The sequence below is a fragment of the Macrotis lagotis genome, chromosome 4 (genome assembly GCF_037893015.1).
Source record: "Macrotis lagotis isolate mMagLag1 chromosome 4, bilby.v1.9.chrom.fasta, whole genome shotgun sequence".
Taxonomy (NCBI): Eukaryota; Metazoa; Chordata; class Mammalia; order Peramelemorphia; family Peramelidae; genus Macrotis; species Macrotis lagotis.
Genome location: NC_133661.1, coordinates 93,351,332 through 93,377,660, shown reverse-complemented (window position 1 = coordinate 93,377,660; position 26,329 = coordinate 93,351,332). Strand labels below are relative to the sequence as shown.

Below are 26,329 nucleotides of genomic sequence, written 5' to 3'. Positions count from 1 at the left end.
TCAGTGGCTCAATTGGTGAGGTACCAGCTTATAGTGAGTTTCAGTTAGGGCAACAAGGTGTCTCGCCTTTGTGAAGCCAGAACCAGATGACTGCACTGTTGTCCTCTTCACAGATACTTCACTATTCGCTCGTCAGTGATGGAAGGGACCAGGTTTTGCTCCTCCTTAGTTCCTGGAGCTGCCTTTGGGGCTAGAATATTGTATGGATCCAAATCATTCCTGGCAGCCATTATAATCTCTCTCACCAGGCCAGTAGTCTGCTCCTCATCAGAAGGGATACTTCCTTTGCTCAACATCGAGCACACGCCTGCCTGGGCTGGGCCAGAGACCCTCAAGGCCTGGACCACCAGCACCCCAGCGCCCCACATAACCTTGAAGCCATCACGACTAACACAATATTTTTTTAAAAGATGTGTTATCTGGGAAATGCTAAGCCCTCCTTAGGTTTCTGTGTTTGATGTTAGTAGCTTACAATATTTTAGGTTGATTATATACTATGTAGTTGGAATCATGTGTAATGGGGACTGGGAGTGGAGAGGAAAACAGAGGGGTAGGAAAAGGAATTGTCCAGTTAAGGTCCTGTCCTTATAATATATATAATAAGCTCTGCCTGGTACAAATCTCACTGGAGATATGCTAAATTGGATTCTAGGTTTTTCTAATAGAAAGAGTTCTGCCCTCTTCAAGGTAGGTATCCTCTGACTGCAGCCATCCTATTGATTTGCTACATGGTAAATTTTTTAATTGACAGCAGACTAAACTAGAACTCAGAGTGTATCCAATAGGGTTGTCCATGAAGTCTAAATCTCTCTTTCTTAGAGGTTTATTTATTTTATAATTTAATGTTTTTCCCCAATTACACGTAAAAACAATTTTTAGCATTTGTTTTTTAAAAATTTTTCCGTTCCAAATTTTTTTCCCCTCACTCCCCTTCCCCACCCTTCTCATTGAGAAGGCAAGGAATTTGATATAGGTATACCGTCATAAAAAAAAATTTCCATGTTAGCCATGTTGTTAAACAGATAAAAAAAATCTACAAGAAAAATAAAGAAAAAGCATACTTTAATTTTCATTCAGACTCCATCAGTTCTTTCTCTGGAGACGAGTGACATTTTCATCTTAAATCCTTCGGATCTCTGTACTGCTGAGAATAGCTAAATCCTTCACAGTTGATCATCATACAATGTTGCTATTTCTGTGTACAATGTTCTCCTGGTTCTGCTCCCTTCACTTAACGTCAGTTCATGTGAGTCTTTCCTGAATTTTCTGAGAGTATCCTGTTCATCATTTCTTAAAGCACAATATTATTTCAACTCAGTCACATGCAATAACTAGTTTAACCATTCCCCCAATTGATGAACATCTCAATCTCAGCCTTCATGCAAAAAAGTGGCTATAAAATTTTTTTTTTTGTACATAAAGGTGCTTTTCCATTTTGCGTTTTTATCTCTTTGGAATACAGACCTAGTCATGATATTGCTGGGTCAAAAGGGTATGCATGGTTTTATAGATAGTTGCCAGAAACTGGTGGGTACTTTATACAAATATTATGTTGTTTGATACTGACAACAACTCTACTATTAACCCCAATTTATGACTGAGAAAAACTGAAGCAGTCAGAAGATAAGTGACTTGTCCAGGATTATACAGATAGTGGGTGTCTAAGTCAGGACTTAAACTCTGATCTTCCTGACTTCAGATCCAGAACTATCTCCACAGCACCACCTAGCAGTTTCATTAAGTGACTTAGAAAGAATCTAGACATGGGGATTTTCCAAGTAACTGGTAGAGACTGTACACATCATTACCAGCTTCAGAAATTTAGTACCCATTGAATATCTAGTAAGACATGACCTAGAATTATATGAATAGAATCATACATTAAAATATTGCTGTCTATTGTAGAAAAGACAGGATAAATCTTGCAATACCAATGCCAACCTCAAAATATCATGGAAAACTCAACCAATTATAAATTAAATAGATCAAGGACAGGGAACATCTGCCAGCAGATTGTATAAGGTCTGCAAAATCATTTGGTCTAGTGCTAGGATTCAAAATTCAATAAATCTAGGAGCTTTTTAGGGTTAGGATTTTTAAGCTGATAATTTTGTAGAACCCTCAAATAATATTATAAATAACACCATAAGTACACAAATGGCCCTTGGCAGAAAAAAAGATTCTCCTCCCCTGAATTAGACCATTATTATAGATCAAGTCAAATCTATTTTGTTCTCCAACCTTGTCTCCCTTGTCCTCTTTGGCCTACTGTACTGATGGAACAATGGAACATGCTCAAAGTTGCCAGTCCTGGTTTCCAGGACCATATGAATTTTTAGAAGTAGTTTGCGATCATGAGATGACCCAGGTCAGAAAGGATTTTGTATTTAAGCTTGAAGTGATAAATTCCAAATGTGTTTGACTGTCACTCTTCTGAGTGGCTAATAGTCTGTGTTTTTGCTCTCTGTATAGAGAGCTGGAGAGACTTGTGGTACCCTTTTTCTACCCTCTCCCCACCGTATCTCTAGACCCACAGGAAGATCAAACTCTACTAGATAAGCTTGGACTTAGGACTGAACAGTATTTTCCTTTTGGGTCTTCCTTTCCTGAATAAGCAACTAAACACAGTTCTCAGCATGAGGTATCCAGGCTGTCAGATAAACTTGGGAGTTTGAGATTGTTTGGACCTCCAATGAAAGGAAGAGTGGGATGATGGCAGGTAAAGCTTCTTCAATGGAGAAGTGGACCACCAACTACTGGATTGGCTCAAGCCGTATGTACCATGCAGTACCATGGTGAAATGTGAGATGTCTAATTAACTGGCCTGTATACAGCTTTAAGTTCTGGTGAAATTTAATTATCAGTCTCTCAGTAAATTTTGGTAATGTAGAAGGGGAAATATCTATCTACTTTTAATATTAAGAAATTGTTATCTATGTCTGTCTGATCAGCAGCAGGGGTCCTAATCAGACATAAATTCCCAGCTATTGTTCAAAATAACTTCATTGTTAAGAGCAACTCCAGCTTTTTCTTGTACCACTTCCTCCAATCTCTTGCCTCTCAGAATGGGCACCTGACCTCAATCAAGTAGCGGGTTGGGATTCCCCTTTTACCCACTTATCCCTGACTTTTCCCTGCCCAGGACTTGGATAAGACTGGCCTAAACTACCTTTGAGGCCTGACTAGAGACTAAGCCCAATATACAATTAGGGCTGCTTTCCTTTCTCCCTTTCCATCAGGAACTCTCACCTAGACCTTTGTTATTCAGCCTGTCCTCAAGCAGCTTATTTTCTCTAGAGGAAAAAGTTTAATTTGTGAACTTTGCAGTCTTGTAAAATAAAGAATCCTGAGCTTTCCCAACTCCAAGGTTAATCTTGAGCTTTTCAGCTCAAAAGAATCCTCATTTTTGTGACTACCACCAATTTCCCCCTCATCAGTAATAGTTAAGTTTTTTAATACTGGTTTGTTTGATCTGTCAAACTCATGCTTGTGAATGATTTATGTTTAACAATAGTTTGATGTATAGGAATAAATTTTCTATTTAGATTAAAAAAAAGAACCTTGAGAACTTTCTTTTAAAACTTTATTTTATTTAATATTTCCCCAGTTACATGAAAAAACAAGTTTTAACATTCATTTTTAATGAATTCTGAATTTTCTCCCTTCTTCCTACCATATTCCCTCTCATTGAGAAAGCAAGTTATTTCATATAGATTAAAAATGTGTAATCATGCAAAACATTACCATAATAGTCATGTTGTGAAAGTAAACACAGCTCCCCCCCAAAAGAACCCTTAAGAAAAACAAAGTTAAAAAAAAAGTATGATTCAAACTGTATTCAGAAACCACCAGCTCTATCTTTGGAAATGGATAGTATTCATTACCATAAGTCTTCAGAGTTGTCTTGGATCACAGCATTGTTGAGAAAAGTTAAATTATTCACAGCTGCTCATTCTACAATATTGCTATTACATTTTTCCATTGCATCTGTTCCTGTAAGTCTTTCCAGGTTTTACTGAGAGCATCCTGCTCATCATTTCTTATAGAAGAATAATATTCCATCATAATCACATGTTACAATTCCCTAACTTATGGGTATCCCCTGAATTTTTAGTTTCTTGACATCAGAAAAGAGTTGCTATAGGGACAGAGCCAAGATGGTGACTTGGGCGCTCTCTCATAAATCTTCAAAACTTAGGACTCTAACGAAATTTTCAAGAGACAGAACCCACAGAGGGACCCAATGAGGCAGTTCTACTCAAGGTAACCTGGAAAAGAGCAGAAAGGCTCTGCTCCCCGGGGTTGGAGGGGTGGCCTGCCAGAGAGAAAGAACTTCAGCCTCCCGGAGGCAGCCCCAGGAAGCTGGGAGCTGCGGCTCACAGCAGCGGGGGAGTTTCCTGACCTATGCCCCCGGGAGCACCAGAGACAAATTGGGGGAACAGTGGGGGGGACCTCTGCCAGAGCGAGCATGTGAAGCCCAGCCCTCAGGGCACACAGCAAGCAGTATGGTCACTACATTCCAGATCCAGGAACAGAAGCAGGTGGAACCTGTAAGCAGGAGCCCCCAGGGCATGAGCCCATTGAACCTAGGGAGGGGAGTGAAGAGAGAGAGACTGCAGAACTCTGCCCTAGGAACAGGACTCTGGGGCTCTGAATACATTCATATCCTAATTGCAGTCTAGGGGCCCCCCCATAGAACAGCAGGGCCCCCCCACCTCAACCTGTGGCAGAGAGGGGGGTGCATATGGTCATTCACAGACCAGGAGGGAGGACAGAGCCTCACACACTGAGATCCTTGTGGGAGTGTCCCAAAAGCTCAGGAAGCACCCCCAAAACAGGCTCAGGCTGGGAAAATGAGCAAGCAGAGAAAAAAGATGAACACCATTGAGAAATATTTTTCATATGAGCACAAGAAGGATGAAAACACTCAGTCTGAAGATGAAGAAGCACAAGCTCCTGCATCTAAAGACTCCAAAAAAACCAGAAATTGGGCTCAGGCTATGACAGAGCTTTAAAAAGACTTTGAAAATCAAATGAGGGAGTTAGAAGAAAAACTGGGGAAAAGAAAGGAGAGAGATGCAGGAAAAACATGAAAATGAAGTCAGCAGCTTAGTCAAGGAAATCCAAAAAATGCTGAAGAAAATAGCATGCTAAAAACCAGCTTAAGTCAAATGGATAAAACAGTTCAAAAAGTTATTGAGGAGAAGAATGCTTTAAAAAGCAAAATTGGCCAGATGGAAAAAAAGAGATAAGAAAACTCTCTGAGGAAAACAAATCCTTCAGACAAAGAATAGAACTCAGGGAGATTGATGAATTTACCAGAAATCAGGAATCAATACTTCAAAACCAAAAAAATGAAAAATTAGAACAAAATGTGAAATATCTCATTGAAAAAACAACTGATATGGAAAACAGATTTAGGAAAGATAATTTAAAAATTATTGGAATACCTGAAAGTCATGATCAGGAAAAGAGCCTTGACATCATTTTCAAAGAATTATTACAGGAAAATTTCCCTGATATCCTAGAAGCAGAGGGCAAAATAGAAATGGAGAGAATCCACCGATCTCCCCGAGAAAGAGATCCCAAAAAAACCAACCCCTAGGAATATTATAGGCAAATTCCAGAACTCCCAAGTCAAAGAGAAAATATTACAAGCAGACATAAGGATACAATTCAAATATTGTGGAGCTGCAGTTTGGATCACACAGGACTTAGCAGCAACTACATTGGAAGCTTATAGGGCTTGGAATATACTATATCGGAAGGCAAAAGATCTTGGAATGCAAACGAGAATCAACTACCCAGCAAAAATGAATGTCCTCTTCCAGGGGAAAAAGATGGACTTTCAATGAACCAGGGGAATTTCAAATGTTCCTGTTAGAATGGCCAGAGCTGAATAGAAGGTTTGTTCTTCAAATACAGGACTCAGGTAAAGCATAGAGATTGAAGGAGAAGGGGGAAAATATGAGGGACTTAATGATGATGAACTGCATGTATTCCTGCATAGAATGACAGTGATATGACACTGATAATGAAACCGATCGATGACACTGATAATACTCATATGAACCTTCTCAGTTAATAGAGCAGGTAGAAGGAGCTTTTATAGTTGAAGCACAGGAGAAAGCTGAATTTGAAGATAAAATATGGTGTAAAAAGAGTCAATAGAAAAAAGGGAAATGTAATGGGAGAAAGAAAAAGGAGAAGGGGAATAGGCCAAGATATTTCATATAATAAGATTTTTCTTTATTACAATGAGCTATTGCAATGATATGGAAGGGGGGAAGACAAGAGGGAATGAGGGAATCTTCACTCTCATCAGAGGTGGCTAGGAGAGGAAACAGCATATATACTCAATGGGGTATAGGCATCTGGAGTAAGAAGGAGAGGGGAGGGACAGGGGGAAGGGGGGGGTGATGTGAATGATGGAAGAGAGGATGGACCATAGGGGGAGAGTGGTCAGATATAACACATTTTCTTTTTTACTTCTTGCAAGGGGCTGGGATTGGATGGCCTGTCCAGGACCACAGGGCCAGGTGGATGCTTCGCCTAAGGGGTGGTAGGGGGGCTTGGGGCCTCTTGGACCCAGGCCAGGGATCTGTCTGCTGTGCCATTCAGCTACCCTACAGCAGAGTCAGAGTGAAAGGAGAGAGAAAATATAGTACATGGTAGTGGGGAAATACGAAAGGAAGGAGTTGCAATCAGCAATGGCAATGGTGGAAAAATATGGAAGTAACTTTGGTGATGGAATTATCATAAAGAATGTGATCCACCCACGACAGAGTTGTTCGTGTTGGAACAAAGACTCAAGCACATTTTTTATTATTATTATTTTGGGGCAGTGTAGGGAAAATGGCCTGCCTGGGGCCACATAGCAGGGTGATCGTTGGGTGTCTGAGGCCAAATTTGGACCTGAGTGCTCTTGGCTCAAGGGCCAATGCTCTGTCCGCCACTCAGCCACCCCTACTATTATTACTATTTTATTTTATTTTGGGTCTTTTTCTTTTTTTGGTTTTTGCAGGGCAGCGGGGTTGGGGTGGCTTGCATGTCACAGGGCTGGGTGATTGTTGGGTGTACGGGGCCGGATGTGGGCTCGGGTGCTCATGGCTCCAGGGCTGGGTGCTCTGTCCATTGTGCCACCTGGCCATACCAACAATTATTACTATTTTTTTTTGCAAGGCAAACAGGGTTAAGTGGCTTGCCCAAGGCCACACATCTAAGCAATTATTAAATGTCTGAGACTGGATTTGAACCCAGATACTCCTGACTCCAGGGCCCATGCTTTATCCACTGTACCACCTAACTGCCCCTGAAATAAAGTCTTTATCAGAAAAACTTGTTTCAGTATTGTTTTCCTAGTTATCATGGTTAACTGCATTACCCCCCATTCTATCCCCCCCCCATTTATTCTCTCTCTCTCCTTTCATCCTGTCCCTTCATCTTGAGTACTTATTTTTTACTCTTTCTTTTTAGTGGATGCCTCAGTTCATAAACTATAAATAAAATCATCACCTTCCAAGCCATGGAGGGTGGGCGTGAGGAAAATTAATGAGTTGAGCATAACCTCTCTCATTAGAAGCAAATTTCCTTAGAAATGATCTTAAGAACAGAATAGAGTTGGAACAGAACCTCCTGCACAGTGGTGACCAAGTAGTGAACTTTCAAATTTAGATAGAGATAATACAGTAAAATAATCTGTCTATATCCTCATTTACTCTACTTTTGATTCATTAAGAAAGAAATAGCCTTTCTCCATCCTAGGACTCTGTTTTTTACAATAAATATAATCCTCTCCCAACTCCTCTTCTAGAAATGGACTATCTTGTCTTCAGTATCACCATAGGTAGAGTTGACCTCTGGGTCACAGCTCTAAGAGTGGCAATTAGACATTTACTGCTTTTATTCCTTTGGCTGTACTCCCTTCCCTCCCAAAGGAAGGATCAGCAGCTCTCTCTTTCTCTTTTTTTTTTTTTAGATTTTCAAGGAAATGGGGTTAAGTGGCTTGCCCAAGGCCACACAACTAGGTAATTATTAAGTGTCTGAGGTCGAATTTGAACCCAGGTACTCCTGACTCCAAGGCCCGTGCTCTATTCACTGCGCCACCTAGCTGCCCCAGTAGCTCTCTTAATCTAAAGTCTTCAAGGTCTCCCCACTGATTATAGTAGGAGGGGAGGTTAGGAAAAGTGTTAAGGAAATGGAGTAGAGAGAGGCAGTCATTTCAGCAAGCATTTATCTAAGTACCTAAAAGGTAGCTGGAGATACAAATAAAGACAAAAACCAAACCCAGCCAAACCAGTCCCAGCTTTCAAGGATTTTTAAAGAAGATAATTATGTGCAGCTGTCTCACTCATATCCAATTGAAACACAATTCATCACAAGGAACTTTAAAGGAGATAACTTTGTATAGGTCTGTCTCATGCATATCCAATTCAAACACAAGTCAAGAAATCACAATTCAAGATGCCATTGGTCCTCTTGCAGAAAGACAGATGAACAGCAAGAGTTATTCTGTATGAAGTCTCTTCAGTAAAAGGCCTTCCAGAGCAGGAGTTGTGAGTTAAATTTTGTCACACATATTTCTTACTTGTGCCTCACTGCATACTTCAAATGCTAATTGACTTAATTACCAAAATAAAAAAAAATCAAAAATTTATCCCCTTGGAAAGAAAAGGCTTTTCAAAATGTAAAGTGGTTATTTCTCTTTTAAAATCTTTTTGTATCCTTTATTAAAGAGTCTAATGTCAAAGATAAATGAGTTAAACATATATATCTATAACAAGTCACTGGAAATTCCCTTATTTCATAAAAACTTCCTTTGGATCAAATTAGGAAACAGTGTGGGTAAGGTCTAGTCAAGCACTCCTTGGTAATTAAGATAATTAGCATTTGAAGAGGGTAGAGCAGACGGGCAAGACAAAAGGCTTACCTTCTAATATCATAAATAGTCCCTAGAGGTCCTTACTGGAATACTTCTCCCCCACCCCCATCCTACCTCTTGAGGGGGAGGGTTCTCTTCTTTCTTAAGCACCTTGCCCCCTCTCCTAAATTCTTCTTTGATTGGATGAGCCGAAGATGAGATATGGGATCATATCATACCTCCCAATGGATAGTAATGTTTAAAGTCAAGAGTAAAAGCCCAACTTTGGGAAGTATCACCCAGGGTCTGCAGGCTAGCTGAAGACTGAGACTTAAGAAACTATCAATAAATATGCTTTTAACCTAATTTGGCTTTTGTTCTTCCTTAAGGCCAAAACATCCCTACTTTTGGGAAGTTTTCAATAATAGTTTTCTCACTAGAAAAGCATATAAAAAGTGATTAGTTTTCATTTCTACATCAGATGAGAAACTGAGGAAAGGAGTCTATGACTTACAGATAAACAGCTAGGGAAGATGGTGAAAACTCTAAAATAAGCTGATGTAGAACAGTAAGGATGGGGGGAAGCCATAAAGAAAGGAATCTGCTTCTACCGATAAGAAGTAGGTAAAATTACAAATAGGAAAGCAAGAAATCAAAAACTGCCACCAGTCTAGATGTCAGATTCACATGTCTATGTTATACATTCAAATAAGGGCAGAAGAGCCTGAGGGGCTGGTTACCAAATTGTGGGGAAGGGGAGGTTTGCTAAGGAATGGGGATCATATCATCTGGAGAGAATCAGGCACTTTGAATAGGCATTGGACCTCAGTCATCCTAAACCAATGAAAATCTGAGGGAGGGAATTGAAGTTTCAGGGGCAGAGATAAAAATTGCTTCCTTTTTACTTCTCTGTGTGTCTATCTTGGATGACATACATCCTTTCTGCAGGAATATATTTCATTTTAAGTTAATTCACTTACCTTGGAGTCATTATTTTTCCTTTAAAAATTCTTTCTTTTTTTAAAATTAATTAATTAATTAATTTTGAATTTTACAATTTTTCCCCTAATCTCAATTCCCTTCCCCCACCCCCACAGAAGGCAGTCTGTTAGTCTTTACGTTGTTTCCACGATATACGTTGATCTAAATTGAATGTGATGAGAGAGAAATCATATCCTTAAGGAAGAAAAATAAAGTATAAGAGATAGCAAAATTATATAATAAGATAACTTTTTTAAAAGTTAAAGGTAATAGTCTTTGTCTTTGGTCTTTGTTCAAACTCCACAAATCTTTCTCTGAATATAGATGGTATTCTTTATCATAGATAACCCCCAAAATTGTGCCTGATTGTTGCACTGATGGAATGAGCAAGTCCATCAAGGTTGATCATCACCCCCATGTTGCTGCTAGAGTGTATAATGTTCTTCTGGTTCTGCTCATATCTCTCTCAGTGTCAGTTCATGCAAATCTTTCCAGGCTTCCCTGAATTCCCATCCCTCCTAAGTTTCTAATAGAACAATGATATTCCATTACATACATATACCACAGGTTATTAAGCCATTCCCCAATTGATGGAATTTACTCAATTTCCAATTCTTTGCCACCACAAACAGGGCTGCTCTGAATATTTTTGTGTAAGTGATGTTTTTAACCTTTTTCATTAAGATTTATTTATAACAATTATGATATATATATATATATGTATACATATATATACATATATATATATATATATATATATATATATATATATATATATAACAATTATGGGAGCTCATTTGGGATCTACAGCATTAGAGGGGAGAGTATCCATCACTGAAGGATGGAGGGTGCCCCTGCTGAGTTCATCAGTTTGTGGATCCTGGGTATGCACCTTCCCCATTCCACTGCAGACTCGGAGACTTTCTCTTTGGGAAAAAGGGGTGAATGAACTAACTGTGAGGGAATTGTGGCCTTCAATCACTATATGAGTCCGTATACATCAGCAAGAAAAGAAAATTTTTGACTTAATAAATACTATCTTCTTAGTGACATCTTGCAGGCAGAGACTGTGAATGCATGGGGGTGGATTGCATCACAACTTTTGCTATTTGAAAAATCAGGGAAAGGACACAAGACCACACTCTGGGGAGTCTCTGACAAAATAGGCAAGATAGGAAAATAAGGAAAATCAAGGAACCTAGAAAGGGGAGGAGTCCCTGGGAGATACTCCTGTGGAAAAATCTCATTGGAAGGTTATTGGAATAATAGTAAATGTACTAGGGGCCAGAAGATAGATGGATGAGATATATTTTTATGTGTGGGCTTAAATTATGTATCTTTGACCCACCTCTGGGACTAGATTGGCTTTTTTTCCAGCTGCTTGTTACATTTCTGTGTTCAGCTCTGGTTCAAGGTCAGCATGATCTGCTTCCTCCCTCTCTTTTCTTGTTGCTGACCATTTGTTAAGAAAATAGAACCAGTGGCAGGAAGAGAGAGGAAAGGTGAAGATAAATCGAAAAGTTAGGAGCTTTAGTAAATCTAAAGTGGGACTTCAAGGGATAATGAGGAAACCCCAATGTGAAAGTTACTCAGATAGTTCTGGATAGAAAGGAAGATACAACTTGTACAAGACAAGAATATGAAAAAATTGTTATGCCCCAAATTCCCCCGAGATATTATGAATGTGTTGGTATTTCCTGAACAGAGAAACCAACTGGAAGCTGGGACATAATGAACTAACAGAAATATAGATTTCAAGGGTTATCTTATGACCCCTTTTAGAAGTAAGTCATGGAAGTAGAAGAAAAAAGAATTGAGATAGGTAGACTGAGTTTTGGTTCTGTTTGTTGTGGTTCTATATGCTGCTGTGGTCACCTGACTGTTTTTGTTCCATAAGGATACAATTGCTTGCTATGAGTAATGTAACATAATCTAGTTTTGTGTTCCTCTTTTATTATTCTTATTTGAGTATTAAATGCATAAAATATTAAACTACCATTTGGTATATTTTTTGGATACTTAAAATGGTCATTGGGGCAGAAAACTGGTTGTTAATTTATTTGAATCCCACCAAGGGGAACAAGGATAAAAAATAACAATTTACTGAGAAAAAAAATAAAATACTTAAGCTATCTAATTAGTGAAGGGCAGAGGAGAATTAATCTTGAAAGGATTAAAGGAATTATTGACCTTCCCATTCTAAAGAATAAGGGAGGGGTCAGGAAGTTTAAGGCCTGATTGGATATTGTATGTTGTAGAGTGATTCTTATGTCCAGAAGACTAAGAAATTATATCTCAAATTATTGAGAGAGGAACCAAATACTTTCCAATAGACCTCAGGGGAGAAGGAATCTATTAAAGAATTGAAAGAGGTACTGACTCAGGCGCTCCTATTAGGTCTCCCCTCACAGGATAAATCATTTCATCTGTTTATAACAATAGACAAGGGGAGTCCTTACTCAGACCTGGGGAAGACAACAAAGCTAGTGGCCTTCTTATCAAAATTACCAGACCCAACTTCAGGAGGCTGGTCAGAGTAAGATTACAAACAGAACTGTTACTGTCATATTAGTTGAAGAAAATAGAAAATTAATTTTTGGAGGAGCAAGAACCCCACATCAGACAAGAACTATTTTAAATCAAAGAACTAGGGGATTACCAACCAAAAGTATGAAACAGTCCTATTGGAAAAAAAGAGTGGCAACTGTAAGAAAAAAAAGTTGCAGTAAGTAAGTGCAAATTGTTCTATTTCTATAGATGTGCTTGAACAATGCTTCTTTTCTTATTTCTAAAACAGAGTGTCTGGTGAATGACATATCTTGACTGAACAAGAATTCAGGAATTAGGGAAGTGACAATCAGCTCAGACCTGTAATTCAGACTTCTGATCAGGCTGAATTTTTAGTGCTTGATCTTCATCAGGTTCATGCATATTATTTCCCTTCCAGAGATTGCTGCTATCTCTGAATATGGAAAGAATGACTCTGGGAGGAGTAGAGTTGAACTAATAGGATAAAGCTTGCTCTCACTTTTGTGTGTTAGTAGGGGAACTACTAACTACTAGGCATGCTACTTGGAGAGTAGTGAGCTGCAGCAGCACACTTGGGCTAACCTCCTAACCCAGACAAGGAGATAGACCTGCTATTTCTTGTGGTACTTGCTACAGATTTTTTTTTAAATTATGTCTTCTGGGATTGTGTAACCCAGATTTGAACTAAATTGAGATGTGTTCTTAGAAATGACTGGAGTAATTTTAAGACAGCTTTATACTGTCACTTTTGCAATTTTTTGTAGCAAATTGGTTAAAAATTAAAAAACCCATAATATGAAATGTTTAATAAAAGCAATTGCTCTGTTAATGCTAACCTTATTATTATTTTTTCAGTTACAAAACTCTATATGAACTGATCATCTGTGTAAGGTAATCTGAAAATAACATGTAATTAAATTAAAGAGTAAATGTTCTAATATTAAGAAATATTTGTTAAAACCAATGAGTATAAATGCTCTTATCAACTAGAACATTGGGAGATTAGAACTGAATTGATGAAATGAAGAATACGTGAGTTGACATTAAAGAACTTTAAATTTCTGGTTTTGAAAAGAGAATTATTGTAATTACCTAGCTGCCTGGCCTTGGGCAAGCCACTTAAACCCCACTGCCTTGCAAAAACCTAAAAAAAAAAAGATAATTATTTAAGGCTATTTGGGATATGACTTTGGAATTTATAAGACTGCTAAGTGAAGTTTAAAAAAATCTCATAATCACAAAAAGGGATTTTTAGAAATATCTGGTCATAAGAATTTTCTGTGCTGCAGAATATCTAGGTTGCAAAGGGAAAAACCTTTGTATAAGACCTGCATCTAAGGATATATGATCTATATATGTACATATATATCATATTTATGTGTGTGTGTATATATGTATATATGTGTATATATATATATATATATATATATATATATATATATATATATATATGTTAATTTGGAGATTTAACATGGGACCCCCTAGGTCTCTTTGGGTCAGAAAGACAGTTTGTGAAATTTTGTGGGGCGGGGTGTTCCCTTTTATCCACAAAGTGTTTGTAAAAGGGAATAGTTTAGAAATCAGGTTGTAAATCCAGATTTGGTATAATTTATTTAATTTAATTAATGACATTAGGTGACATTAAGACAAAAGGAGAGTATGTATGGATTTGATATTTGTTAATTGAATGACTGAAGAAAGTTGTATGCTGTTATTGTTAACAGTATATGTATTATGATACTAATGGTGACAAGAGACCCATCAGGAAATTTGGATATGTATTTAACTGTACAAGCCAACAACTTTTTAGTAATGAGTTTTATTTTAAGTTTCAAATAATGTTAACATTTTGATATAATGTATAATTAATAGACATTTGTATAAGATATATTTATATAACTTGTATGTTATAGAGCATAGGCTGAAAGAAAGTAAAAGAAAAAATAATCAGTGGAAAATGTTTTTTTCTAATTAGCTATTTATCCATGCTTGTTTTGTAACTGCCTGGATTTTGTCACCTTTACCTAAAGTTAAGAAGTCATACCATAAAATAAATGGTTGGGTAGACAGGGACAATAAATCAGTTCCCTTTTCTGTAATCCTTGTTATAAATTTAATCTGGGCAAGTTTAACCAGCTCTGGTAAATAAGTCAACTTTGAACCAGAATTTCTAAACAATGAACCTGGTCTGCTGCACATCTACAAATTTCTCTCTATGCAGAAATGATACTTAATAATTTAATTTTCAGTGGATAGAGCACCAGCCCTAGAGTGAGAACACTTAGTTAGTCCAGCCTCAGCCACTTAATAATTACCTAACTGTATGGTCTTGGGCAAGTCATTTTACCTCATTGCCTTGCAAAAAGAAATCAAAAGACAAATAAATAAATACATAATTTGGTTTTTACATCAGGACAAATTCGAACTAGAATTGTGAAATCTTTTATTATGAATGAATTAGTGCATTATTTATTGCAGATTCATGATAGAACAACCACTGTATCTAGCCCTAAACTGAGACCAATGAAATTGTTATTTATGGTAAAAAGCATTTGAGATTAAAGTTAAATTTTATACCAGTTTAGATTTGAAAAGTTCTAACTTTAAAGATTTATTTCTGTTTTAAGGTTGCAAAAAAAGAAGAGAGATCTATTTAAAGAAACACCTTCAGAAGAGGAATGTTTTGTAGAAGTAATAGAGACTACTAAACTTTCAAATCTGTAAGGAAATCCATTGTAATAATGTGATGGTATTGCTGATAATAGTACTGAATCAATGTGGCATTGGATTAATATTAAAAGCTTTAAAAGTTACTGTAATAATTGCAAGTAGAAAGGATCTTGCTATTTTGATCTAAATTTGTTGCAGTTCATGACATTCTTTTGAGAATGAAATGAGTATAAATAATTCATATGCCATCTTATTTGAAATCTAATGTATCTTATGTTTGTTACATTTGGAATTTAAGAACACCTGTGGAACTATATGTAAATTATTTGAAAGTCATCTAAAGATGTTCTAATTGTTTTAAAAGATTCTGTGGGCAAGTCACTTAATTCCATTGCCTTGCAAACCCCCCCCCCCCCAAAAAAAAGAATTCTGGAAGCAATAATTTGTTGTTTGTGATTATTAGAATGTGGATAATAACTAAACAATTAATAGAGAAAATTATATAGAATGTTTCTATATGCAATCTGGAATTGTATTTATATATTCCACATCTTTTGTTTTTAGTTATGAAATAAAAGCACCTATGCAACATAGATAAAGTAATTTGAGATTTCTCTGTGATAATCTCTTGTGTGAGATTACAATTGATATTTAAATTGTGAGCTGAACTCACTTAAAGTTTTGATTATTTGGAGTTTGCTCTTTCAGGAGCTGTTGAATCTGCATTATTCTGTGTCTGATACCAGATAACCAGATATAATCAGCAAAGGATATGCTTTTGGGGCAATTTGGTATTGATGCCAGAAAACCAATGTGGGGTTGGACACTGCAGGTGACAGGCTCATTGGCATAAGATTTGAAAGAGTGATATTTCAACAAGTTCTGAGATTGGACTCTTTCTGACTTGGTTTTAAAAATGTGACATTTGGAAAATGTCATCTGGCAGGTTTAAAGTCTGGTTCAAGGCATTTGGCTATCCACATGTCTTCTGTATAGAAACTATCATAATTACGTATAGATCTATATCTATATGTACATTAGTTAGTGTAAAACCTTGGCACTATTCTCAGTTATTTGCTCCTATGAGAATTCCTTTTAATGCTAAGGGGACATATAAGTGAAACAATAAGAAATTTTTGAGTTGTTTTAAAGAAAGGAGTGTGAGTTAACAAAGTATATCAAAAGAATAACCTATTTAGAAATATTTTAAAGAGAAAAATTCATTTTTTGGTTAAGGATGTCTGAGTCATTATTTTAATAATAGCAAAAGGTTAAAATTGTTTTATTTATCAGTTGCTTACTGGATACTCTTTTCTAAATTGGTTATCAAGTTAATTTGGCAATCTTCAGTGAATTTACTTCTATAGTATGATCTCTATGGAAGTTAATTTGTTAAGTGGAATGACATTCTTCAAATGGATGATTACAAGGAATAAGATAATGCTGAAAGTAAAACTAGGTTAATTCCTATTTATAACTAAATTTCAACATGACAGTGGGTAAGTCAAAATGTAAATTTTCATGAAATAAGAAATTGTAGAATTTTATTTTCTACTGATGACAATATGAATATTGATCTGATTAAAATGTTATTTTAAAAGAAGTTCTTTTACCAGAAAAATCACTTATAATATAGAGGACTTTTGGAACAGGCTCTGAAGATACAGAAGGACATCAAATGTCTCCAAAAGAAAGAAAAACTGGACCAAATGTTTATTTTATGGCTTATCTTGTACCTATTTGTACAGGTTTTTTGATGAAAGAGAACTATCCCTTTTAATCTCTGTAATTTTCCTCTTGATTCTGTGTGTTGCCTATACTTATTGCACTCCCCTCCCTGCCCCCCCATAGATAGACCTCATGTTTGTTGCCTGCTCCTTACCAGAACAGAATAAGCAGAATAACCTTTACCTACTTGAAGAAATACAGAACAAAGAAAAAGATAATATGTGAAAAAGAAAGTGAAAAATTGTTAACTAAATTTGAGAAATTGAAGAAAGGTATAGAAATGAAATTTTGGATTAAAAAAAGAGGAGGGATTGTAATAAGTGATTAGTTTTCATTTCTACATCAGTTATAAGAAAGTGAGGAAAGGAGCCTATGTCTTACTGATAAAATAAGTTGATGTATAATAACACGAAGGATGGGGGAAGCCATAAAGAAAGGAATCTGAAATAGGTAAACTTGCAACTAGAAAGCAAGAAACCATAAAATTAGAATGTTGGATGAATTAATGAATAAACTGGCACCAGTCTAGGTGTCAGATTCACTTGTCTGTGCTATATATCCAAATAATAGCAAAAGAGCCTGGTCACCAAACTGTGGGAAAAGGGAGGTTTGATAAGGAATGGGGACCCTTGTGGGAAAGGATAGCCCTTGGACCTCTGTATTCTCCAATCATTGAAGGCCTGAGGGAAAGAACTGAAGTTTCAGGGATAGAGATGAAAGTATCTTACCTTTTGCTCCTGTGTGTGTTTGTCTGTCTTTGATGACACACATCCTCTGTGCAGGAATGCATTACATTTTTATGTTACTTCATTCAACCTAGAGTCTTTGTTTTTTCTTTTTAACATTTATTTCTAACAAGTAGCATTTCATAAACTGTCTTCCTTGAAAAGGAATGGAGAGGAAAACTTTATTAAAGTGTATTTGTCTTAAAAACATGCAACATGCACCTTAAATTGGTAAATACAAATAGCAAATTAGGGTACAGAAATTTGATATTATCACTAAACTATACTTTTTGTTGATAAAAGTACAAACAATATATACAAACTATACAACTAGTAAACAAGAATAATTGATCTTAGGTTAGAACCCTCAACCAAGAGACTGTCATAAGTTGCAAATTTATTTATTCATTCATTCATTTATTTATTTTTGGTTTTTGCAAGGCAAATGAGGTTAAGTGGCTTGCCCAAGGCCACACAGCTAGGTAATTATTAAGTGTCTGAGACTGGATTTGAACCCAGGTACTCCTGACTCCAGGGCCGGTGCTTTATTCACTGCGCCACCTAGCTGCCCCCTTTTTTTTTTTGATAAGTTGTAAATTTAAATAGAGAGAGAGAGAGAGATAAGATCTAGACTTTGAAATCTAAGGATATAATAATGTAAGTAATTACTGTATTTCCCCATGTATAAAGTGAATTTTTTTCCCCAAAAAATTTGGAGTCGGGGTGGCTAGGTGGCACAATGAACAGAGTTAGACCCTGGAGTCAGGAATACCTGAGTTCAAATTCGACCTCAGACACTTAATAATTACCTAGCTGTGTGGCCTTGGGCAAGCCACTTAACCCCATTGCCTTGCAAAAACCTAAAAAAAAAAATTGGAGATCTAAAAACTGGGAGTGTCTCTACAGTGGTTGTAGATTTTTTCCTTGCATTTCCCGTTTTTTCCTGCTTGTTGTCTTTGAGCTCATTGTTTCGTATTTGTTACTGGTATATAGGTTATGTTTTGCCACATTCTACCCAGAAATGGCTCAGAAAAGATTTTCATACAGTGCTGAATTCAAGTTCAAAGTCATCCAGTTTGCAAAAGTCAATGGAAATCACGCTGCTGAATGCCAGTTTGATCTTCCTCCAACTGAGAAAACAATCCAAGACTGGCTACAGGAAGAAGAAACCCTACTGAAGACGCCAGAAGAAGGCCTTGAGAGGAGAGTAAGCCAAATGGCCTGAGTTGGAGAGGGAGCTGAAGAGATGAACTGAAGAGCAAAGGACCATTAGAATTCCTTTCTCCACAAAGATGGTTCAGCAGGACAGAAGAATTGTGATGAAAAAGAAGTAACTGATTTCAAAGGAGGACACAATTGGTGTTTCGTGTTCGTGAAACAGAATGGACTAAGCATGTGTCCACGGACCAGATCTACTTGGGGAGTGCCTGTGGTCAACCACAGACCAGATCACAGGTAGAAGAACAGTCAGAGCCTCTCCTGAGACAGAGATTTGTCATCAAACACAGATGAGGATAAGCTCATGGATGAAAGTTTGGACAGTGATGAGGAGCTGTAAGAATTTTATGATGAATAAAACTTGAGTTCAATAACTTTAGTAATTTTTTTTCAAATTTTGGACCCCCAAATTAAGGTACATCTTATATATATATATAGGGAAATACAGTTTTAAAAAAAAGGAATAACTTCCTTTTGTGAGAAGAAAAGCAGAGAACCTTTAAGATACCCATAGCTATTATTTTCTTGGGCCAGAGTTAGGCCTTGGCCATGAAACAATTGGATGAATACTTTTCCATCATGAAAGAGGTTATCTTTGAGTTAGAGATTGATAATTTTTTCTCCATGGTCATCAGTAGGGATCTAAGAGGGACCTTAAACTTTGCAATTTGCACTCAATGAATTGTATTTAGGTTTACTTGCATTAAAATCCCCCCCCAAAACAAAAAAAAAACCCCAAACTTTAAGCATTAAAGACATTGGCATGAACTGTGAATTTGTAAATCTTAAGGAAACAAAAAAGAGTGAAGGTATTACAATTTATTGGTCCTATTTAATGAAAACCTGGGCTGAAGTATAATTTTAAAGTATTGTATATACTTTCAAAATAAAAATGCATTAAAATTGGTACCAGGTTGTGATGTGGTGCTTTTCCCCGGGCTTTAGTGATATTTTGTCTTCTTTGCTTTATGCTCAGCTTGTCCTCCTTATGATGCTGTTGGGTATGGATCCATTTTCTCACTGATTGTTCCTAGTCCAAAAGCTAGGGAGATGGCTACCTCTTTAGCTAGCTCATCTGCTATTTCTGACCTTGGATACATGATAAATACTTCTCATTTCACTGAAATTTTCCTAAAAGATGTCCAACTTGGGAGTGGGGATTGGTTAATAGAATAATTTTGACAAACCCCTCTTTGTCCAAAGTCCCTTTAAAGATTCCCAGCCACAAACAGGGACTGGTAGGGGTGCTACTGGACCTTTAAGAAGAGACTGTCTCGGTACCATTCCAGGATGGGGGCAAGCCTGCTGTGCCAGCTAACAGTATTGAATTAGAAAAAATAAAAGGAATTGACTTTGCTCTCTCAATGATTCAAAGAACTGAAGAAGTAGTTACGGGGACTTAGGGATGTAACTATGAAATTTTTTTAATGTGAGCATGCATGTCATGGCATCACCTCTCTGAAGTCATGGTCTTCTGTGAAAGAAGGACAAACAACATCAATCAATCATGAGCCAATAAAAAAACAATGGACCCTGGTGAAAAATGAGGCTTAGTTATTGATGCTGATTATTAAAAATCAAAAATTGATTTGTTGACAATTTTGTTTTGAGGCTACAGTGTATTAATTAGAGAATTTTTTTAATATGCAATTTTTCAATTTGCAAAGAGGATAATAAGTAATAACACCTATCTTCCAGGATTGTTGGCAGAATTAAATGATTCTAAAGTGCTTAGCATAATGAATGCTATATTAATGTTAATGATAATTATTGGAGTTTATAGTTAAAAAAAGTTGTTAAAGATAACTTGAATTGTTATCTAAGAAGAAGTTAAGATCTTATCTAACTCAAAAGAAATTCTTTTGACTTCTAGTTTTCTTGTATTATGGAATTTGGAAAAATGAGATGTACAATTAGAAATGTGAATTCTCTTAATTATTTTTGTTGTTTTTTAAAAATTTATTTATTTTGAATTTTACAATTTTTTGGTTGTTTTTTTATTTTATTTTGAATTTTACAATTCTCCCCCCATCTCACTTCCCTCCCTCTACTCCCCCACAGAAGGCAGTCTGTTAGTCTTTACATTGTAAGAATATGCTCTTAAAAATATTCAGTGATGTGAAATTTTTCTAAACATTGCAAATTGTTGCTAAGTCTTTCAGTGCAGGAGCATGTTATGTTGAAAAAAAATACATTTTCTGCAAGTTTTAGTTTTTATTTATTTATTTATTTGTTGAATTATAGGGTAGTTAGGAAGAAACTATCAAACTGCAACTATAATTGATCCCTGGTGAAATTTTTATTTTGGCCCAAATTTGGCACAAAAAAATCAGCATGGGAACTAAAGGAAAAAGAAGTTTTCAGCATTGAAAGAGTTAACATATTGAGTTATTAAAGTGAATATTAGAAGTCTTAAACAATCATAATAATGAATTGCCTTTTGCTTTAAAATCTTATGATTTATTTTTTTGTTAGGGTTTTTTTTTTTTTGCAAGGCAAATGGGGTTAAGTGGCTTGCAAGGCCACACAGCTAGGTAATTATTAAGTGTCTGAGGCTGGATTTGAACTCAGGGACTCCTGACTACAAGGCCGGTGCTCTATCTACTGTGCCACCTAGCAAATTATATTGAATTGATATTGTCTTTCTACATGTTCTGAGAAAAAGATCTGGAAGAAAGAAGCTGTTCGAGAACTTGACTTGTTTCAGAAATGTACAACTGTTATTTCCTAAATCCGAGTTACAAAGCAGACTGAAAAAATACCACAGCATGGGGTTGTAGTACAAACTAGACTTTTGAACTTTTACGGTAAAAATTTTCAACAAAGTGAGGTTCAACCTGCTTGGAAGGGCCTTTCCAAGTGCTTCTGGTTACTGCAAATAATAATAGAAAATAAGAACACATTGTTGACACACAAAACCTTCCTCATAGACAAAGGTAGTTTAGTCCTATTACTGAAAGATGAATCAAAAATTTGTGGGTAGATGGATATTTCTTCTAGTCATTCATATTGTTTCATTAATTTGGGGTCATAACTAGGAAGATCAGGTCCCACAACAAACCCTTTCTCACTTTGCTTTTTTGAGTCTGTTATTTTTTTGGTTTCAAGAAAGTAGAATATTTGTCATTTTAAGTAGACCCTTACCTTACTATCATCATTCTCCCTCTCTGTGTTCAACTCTTCCCTCCCTGTGTTCAACTCTGTGCTAATTGTTGTGGTAAAGCTGCTCAGATATGATTCCTAAATAAGTTGTGGTGGTTTAGAAATGAGGCACTCCAGGAAGAATATGCTGAATGATATGATTTCTAACCTACTCTTGTTTTTGTGATCATGTTTTCTGTCAATATAGTTTAGGCTTTTATGTAAAGTAATTCAAGTGAGATATATATGTATATATATCTCAAGAATCAAGCGGGGAAATTGTGAAGTATTATTCCATTTTCCATCAATCATTTATTTTTAATCATATTCTTTAATTACAAACATAGTTCAGTTTTCATAAATTATAGCAGGTTAAGAAGTGTATAGGAGATTCCGAGGAGGCTGATAGGATGATGGCTCTAGCTAGCTTCCTTCTCTTTTTTGTCAGAGTTCAGCTAATAGGCTAAGTTCCTCATTTCTACTACAAGCAAAACCCATATTCCATAGGTCACAGGGACTGCGGGTCACCTGTGGCTGGCAAATCTCCACACCTTGAGTGTCACTCACCTGTCAAAACTCCCCATTCTCTGGAAATTCCCAGTTCTTTGCATAACAAAACTGGAAAGGGCCCCCCCCCCAATACGCCAACCAATCAGCTCCATTTCTGATGTTCCTCATTTATGCCTATAAGAATGCTATGGGAACTCTGAGGGTTTGTTTTTTGATGTTGAATTATTAGCACTTGTAGACCTTGTCCCGCAATCAATAGGCTTAGAAGTTTTTGTGCCTCAGTTCCTTTTATTTCAGATAATTAATTTATAAGAGGGAAGGAGAGAAGTGTAAAGGAAAGAGGAAAAGGCGGAGGTGAGGAGGAAGAGGAAGAAGAAAGGGCCAGGAGAGGAGGGAAAAGAAGAGGAGGGAGCAGAAAGAAGGGGGGGAAGAGGAAGAGTCAGGGGAAGGGGGTGAGGAGGAGGGGAGGAGGGGAGGAGGGGAGGAGGGAGAAGGAAGAAGAGAAGAAGGGCAGGCGCAGAATGGAGGGAGGGAGGGGGCGGGGCCCGGCGGGCGGGGCGGGGCCCGGCGGGCGGGGCGGGGCCCGGCGGGCGGGGCGGGGCCCGGCGGGCGGGGCGGGGCCCGGCGGGCGGGGCGGGGCCCGGCGGGCGGGGCGGGGCCCGGCGGGCGGGGCGGGGCCCGGCGGGCGGGGCGGGGCCCGGCGGGCGGGGCGGGGCCCGGCGGGCGGGGCGGGGCCCGGCGGGCGGGGCGGGGCCCGGCGGGCGGGGCGGGGCCCGGCGGGCGGGGCGGGGCCCGGCGGGCGGGGCGGGGCCCGGCGGGCGGGGCGGGGCCCGGCGGGCGGGGCGGGGCCCGGCGGGCGGGGCGGGGCCCGGGCGCTGCGGGCGGAGGCGGCGGGGAAACATGGCCGCGGCGGAGGCGGCGGAGACTCAGCTGATGCTGGCAGTGGGTCTGATCGGTGAGCGCCGCGCGCCCCGCCCGCCCGCCGCGGGTCCGCACCCCCTCCCTCCCCCACCCTCCCCCGTCTCTTCCGCCCTTCTAGGGGGGCCACCTCCCCGCCCCCGGCACCCCTCTCCCCCGCGCGGGTCCGACCCGCCGCTCCTCCCCGGCGGGGGGGGGGGGGTCCGAGCCGGAGGTGCCTCCCCCCGCGCCACCTGATGGCCCGGATGCGCGCGCCGTGTGGACACCCCCCCCACAAGTGGGGCGTGGGGGCGGGGGGCTCCCAGGCGCGGGCTGCCGTCACGTGGGCGCGGAGCTCTCCCCGCACGGAGGCACCCCGCTCAGGCTCGTGCGCAACCGCGCGCTCGCCCCCCGCCCCGTGACCTCTGCCCCTTCACCTCCCAGCCCCGGATTCCGGAACAACCCTTCCTTCCCGCTCCGGCTAGACCGGCATTTACCGCGCGGGATGAATGAAGAATGAATGAATGAATGAATGGGACTTTCCGCTGCCTTGGCACCGCCGAGATTTTAAAACACTGATTACCAGAAAAGTGCAGTTTATTGTGTGCGGAAAGCTGCCTGCGTGTGCGCGTGTTGCCACTACCGAAGCTCCAGTTGCGGTTTACTTTACTTTTAGATTTCCCTAAATTCAGCAACGCAGGGAGGAGACGGTCACGCGGCCGCAAGGCCTGGGCCAGGACTCGGCCCGGCCCTTCTGACTCCAGGACTCGGGGGATCCTGTTTCCCCCCCCCTTTTTGGTTGGGGGAGGGGGATGGACTTTCCAACTGAAAGGAAATCTGTTGATAAGTTGATTTCTCAAGACACGCACAGATCCACTCCGCTGAAATGGAGGGTTTTGTAGCTTGTGTTGAAATCCGGTTTTTTTTTTTAATTTTTTTTTTTAGGTTTTTGCAAGGCAATGGGGTTAAGTTGCCCAAGGTCACATAACTAGGTAATTATTAAGTGTCTGAGGCCGGATTTGAACTCCAGGGCCGGTGCTCTATCCACTGCACCACCTAGCTGCCCCTGAAATCTGGTTTTAACTGAAAGCATTTTTCAAAAATGGCACACTCCCAAATTGAAAGTTGATTTTGGGATGATGTTGAAGCCTTTTTTCCTTAGGTAAATGCAAGAAGTTTTTTTTTTATCTCATATCCCTGAAGGTTTTATTATGGATATATTATTTCCTTGTTTGCCGTTTGAAGATGAAATTGTTTGATTTGTTGCTGAAACGGGAATATGATTCAATTTGTTGACTATAGGAATTTTATAATAAAAATGTTATTAAAGTAAAAACTTGGGGGGATGGCTAGGTGGTGCAGTGAATAGAGCACCTGCCCAGGAGTCAGGAGTACCTGAGTTCAAATCCAGCCTCAGACACTTATAATGACCTAGCTGTGTGGCCTTGGGCAAGCCACTTAACCCCATTGACCTGTAAAAACAACAAAAAAAAGTAAAACTTAAAAAACAAATCCAACTATTTATCGTCTTCGTTTTTAAAGATGTTTTTGAATCTCTACTTCCTCATACTATTTTCGGACAAAGACAATGAAATCAGCTTTTATACAGTCTTGAAATTTTTTCAGTTTGTAGCAAGGTACTTTGGAAAGAATGTTGAATTTGGATTCTTATCCTGACTGCCATTTATTATCTGTGAGTTTGGGAAAAAATCTTTTAACTTCTCTGAATCTAATTTCTACAAAACCAAGAAGGTTGGATTAGATAATCTCCAAGGTACCTTCTGTTTCTGAATCGATGATCCTAAGAAGGACCCTCATATTTAAATGTGAATTTAGAATGATAATTGATTTAAAAAAATCACTCCCAACTCTTCCTATGTTGTCAAAGTTAACTTAAAAAAACCACATGGCAAATACTGGAATTCTAGAAAATAAATTTGTATAAAATGTCACTTTAGTAATAGAGCTAGAAATAGTTGTTCCTGAATAGAACCATTGACTGTAGGAGCTGGAAAAGACCCTTAGCACCTAGTCCAACTCATTTTAACCTATGGCTGAACTGAAACCCAGACTGGAAAATGACTTATTTACATGTTTAGGATTTCTGTGTCAAGTGGCTAGCAGGTTATTCGGGTAAAGTGCTCTTAATTAACCAATCAATTCACTTCCTTAATGCTGTTTGACATTCTCACAGTGAACATCTTTCCACCATAGAAAAAGACACAAATGGAGATACTCTATGGGTTTGGTGTTATCCATCCATCACAGCAGAATTAAGGGACGTGCTTTTGAGGAAATGCTGCCTCACAGATGAAAATCAACAGCTTCACACCTTTGTCTATGGCCAGTATAGAAGATCATGGTTCTATGTCACAACAGTTGAAGTTCCAGATTCTTCTTCATTACAAAACGTAAGATTGAAAAGCAGGTAGAAACCAAAAAAAATTTTTTACTTATAATAATAATGATAATAATAGCTAGCCTCTATTGTAACATTTTAAGGTCTGCAAGGCACTTTAGAGAGATTATCTCCCTTGATATAGGTGCTCTTATCCTCTTTTTTAGAAATGAAGAAAGTAAGGCAGACAAAGTTAGGTGACTTGCCCAGGATCACACACAAGTTTTGAACTTAAATCTGCCAGACCCCCCATGTCCAATATTATTTTCTTTATAAGTAAGGTAATATAAAACCTTTCAACAATAACATTTCCACCTTTTTGGTTCAAGAAACTGAATACCTTATAGATGTGGTCGGAAAGATTCATAGTAATGAATTTTTTTTCTGAATCTGTGTTTTTTGTTTTAATTTTTTTTTTTGGCAGGGCAAATCAGGGCTAAGTGACTTGCCCAGGGTCACACAATTAGTAAGTGTTATGTCTGAGGCAGGATTTGATTTTAAGTCTTCCTGTCTCCAGAATCTGTGATCTATTTACTTTGCCCTCTAGCTGGCCCTTGAATCTGTGATTTCATTGGTATGAAGAACTCTTATGAAGAACTCCTCCAATGCACCTGGGCAACTGGTTTGTAATTTCAGTCTTTTTTTTCTTTTAAATATAGTATTTTATTTCTC

The 26,329-nt window shown here is 38.5% G+C and overlaps 1 protein-coding gene and 1 pseudogene across 2 annotated transcripts in view; one reads left to right on the top strand and one right to left on the bottom strand.

Moving 5' to 3' along the window:
- On the bottom strand, positions 1–22,436 carry LOC141522697 (cytochrome c oxidase subunit 5B, mitochondrial pseudogene; annotated as a pseudogene).
- A 792-nt stretch (positions 22,437–23,228) lies between these two features.
- The window catches only part of DENND10 (DENN domain containing 10), a 29,518-nt gene continuing 26,417 nt past the window's right edge, over positions 23,229–26,329 (top strand). For both annotated transcript variants that reach the window (XM_074233544.1, XM_074233545.1), the window contains exons 1-2: positions 23,229–23,317; positions 25,474–25,670. In XM_074233544.1, the coding sequence (XP_074089645.1) occupies positions 23,263–23,317; positions 25,474–25,670 (252 nt within the window). In that variant the 5' untranslated portion in view covers positions 23,229–23,262. The remainder of the gene's footprint in view (positions 23,318–25,473; positions 25,671–26,329) is intronic.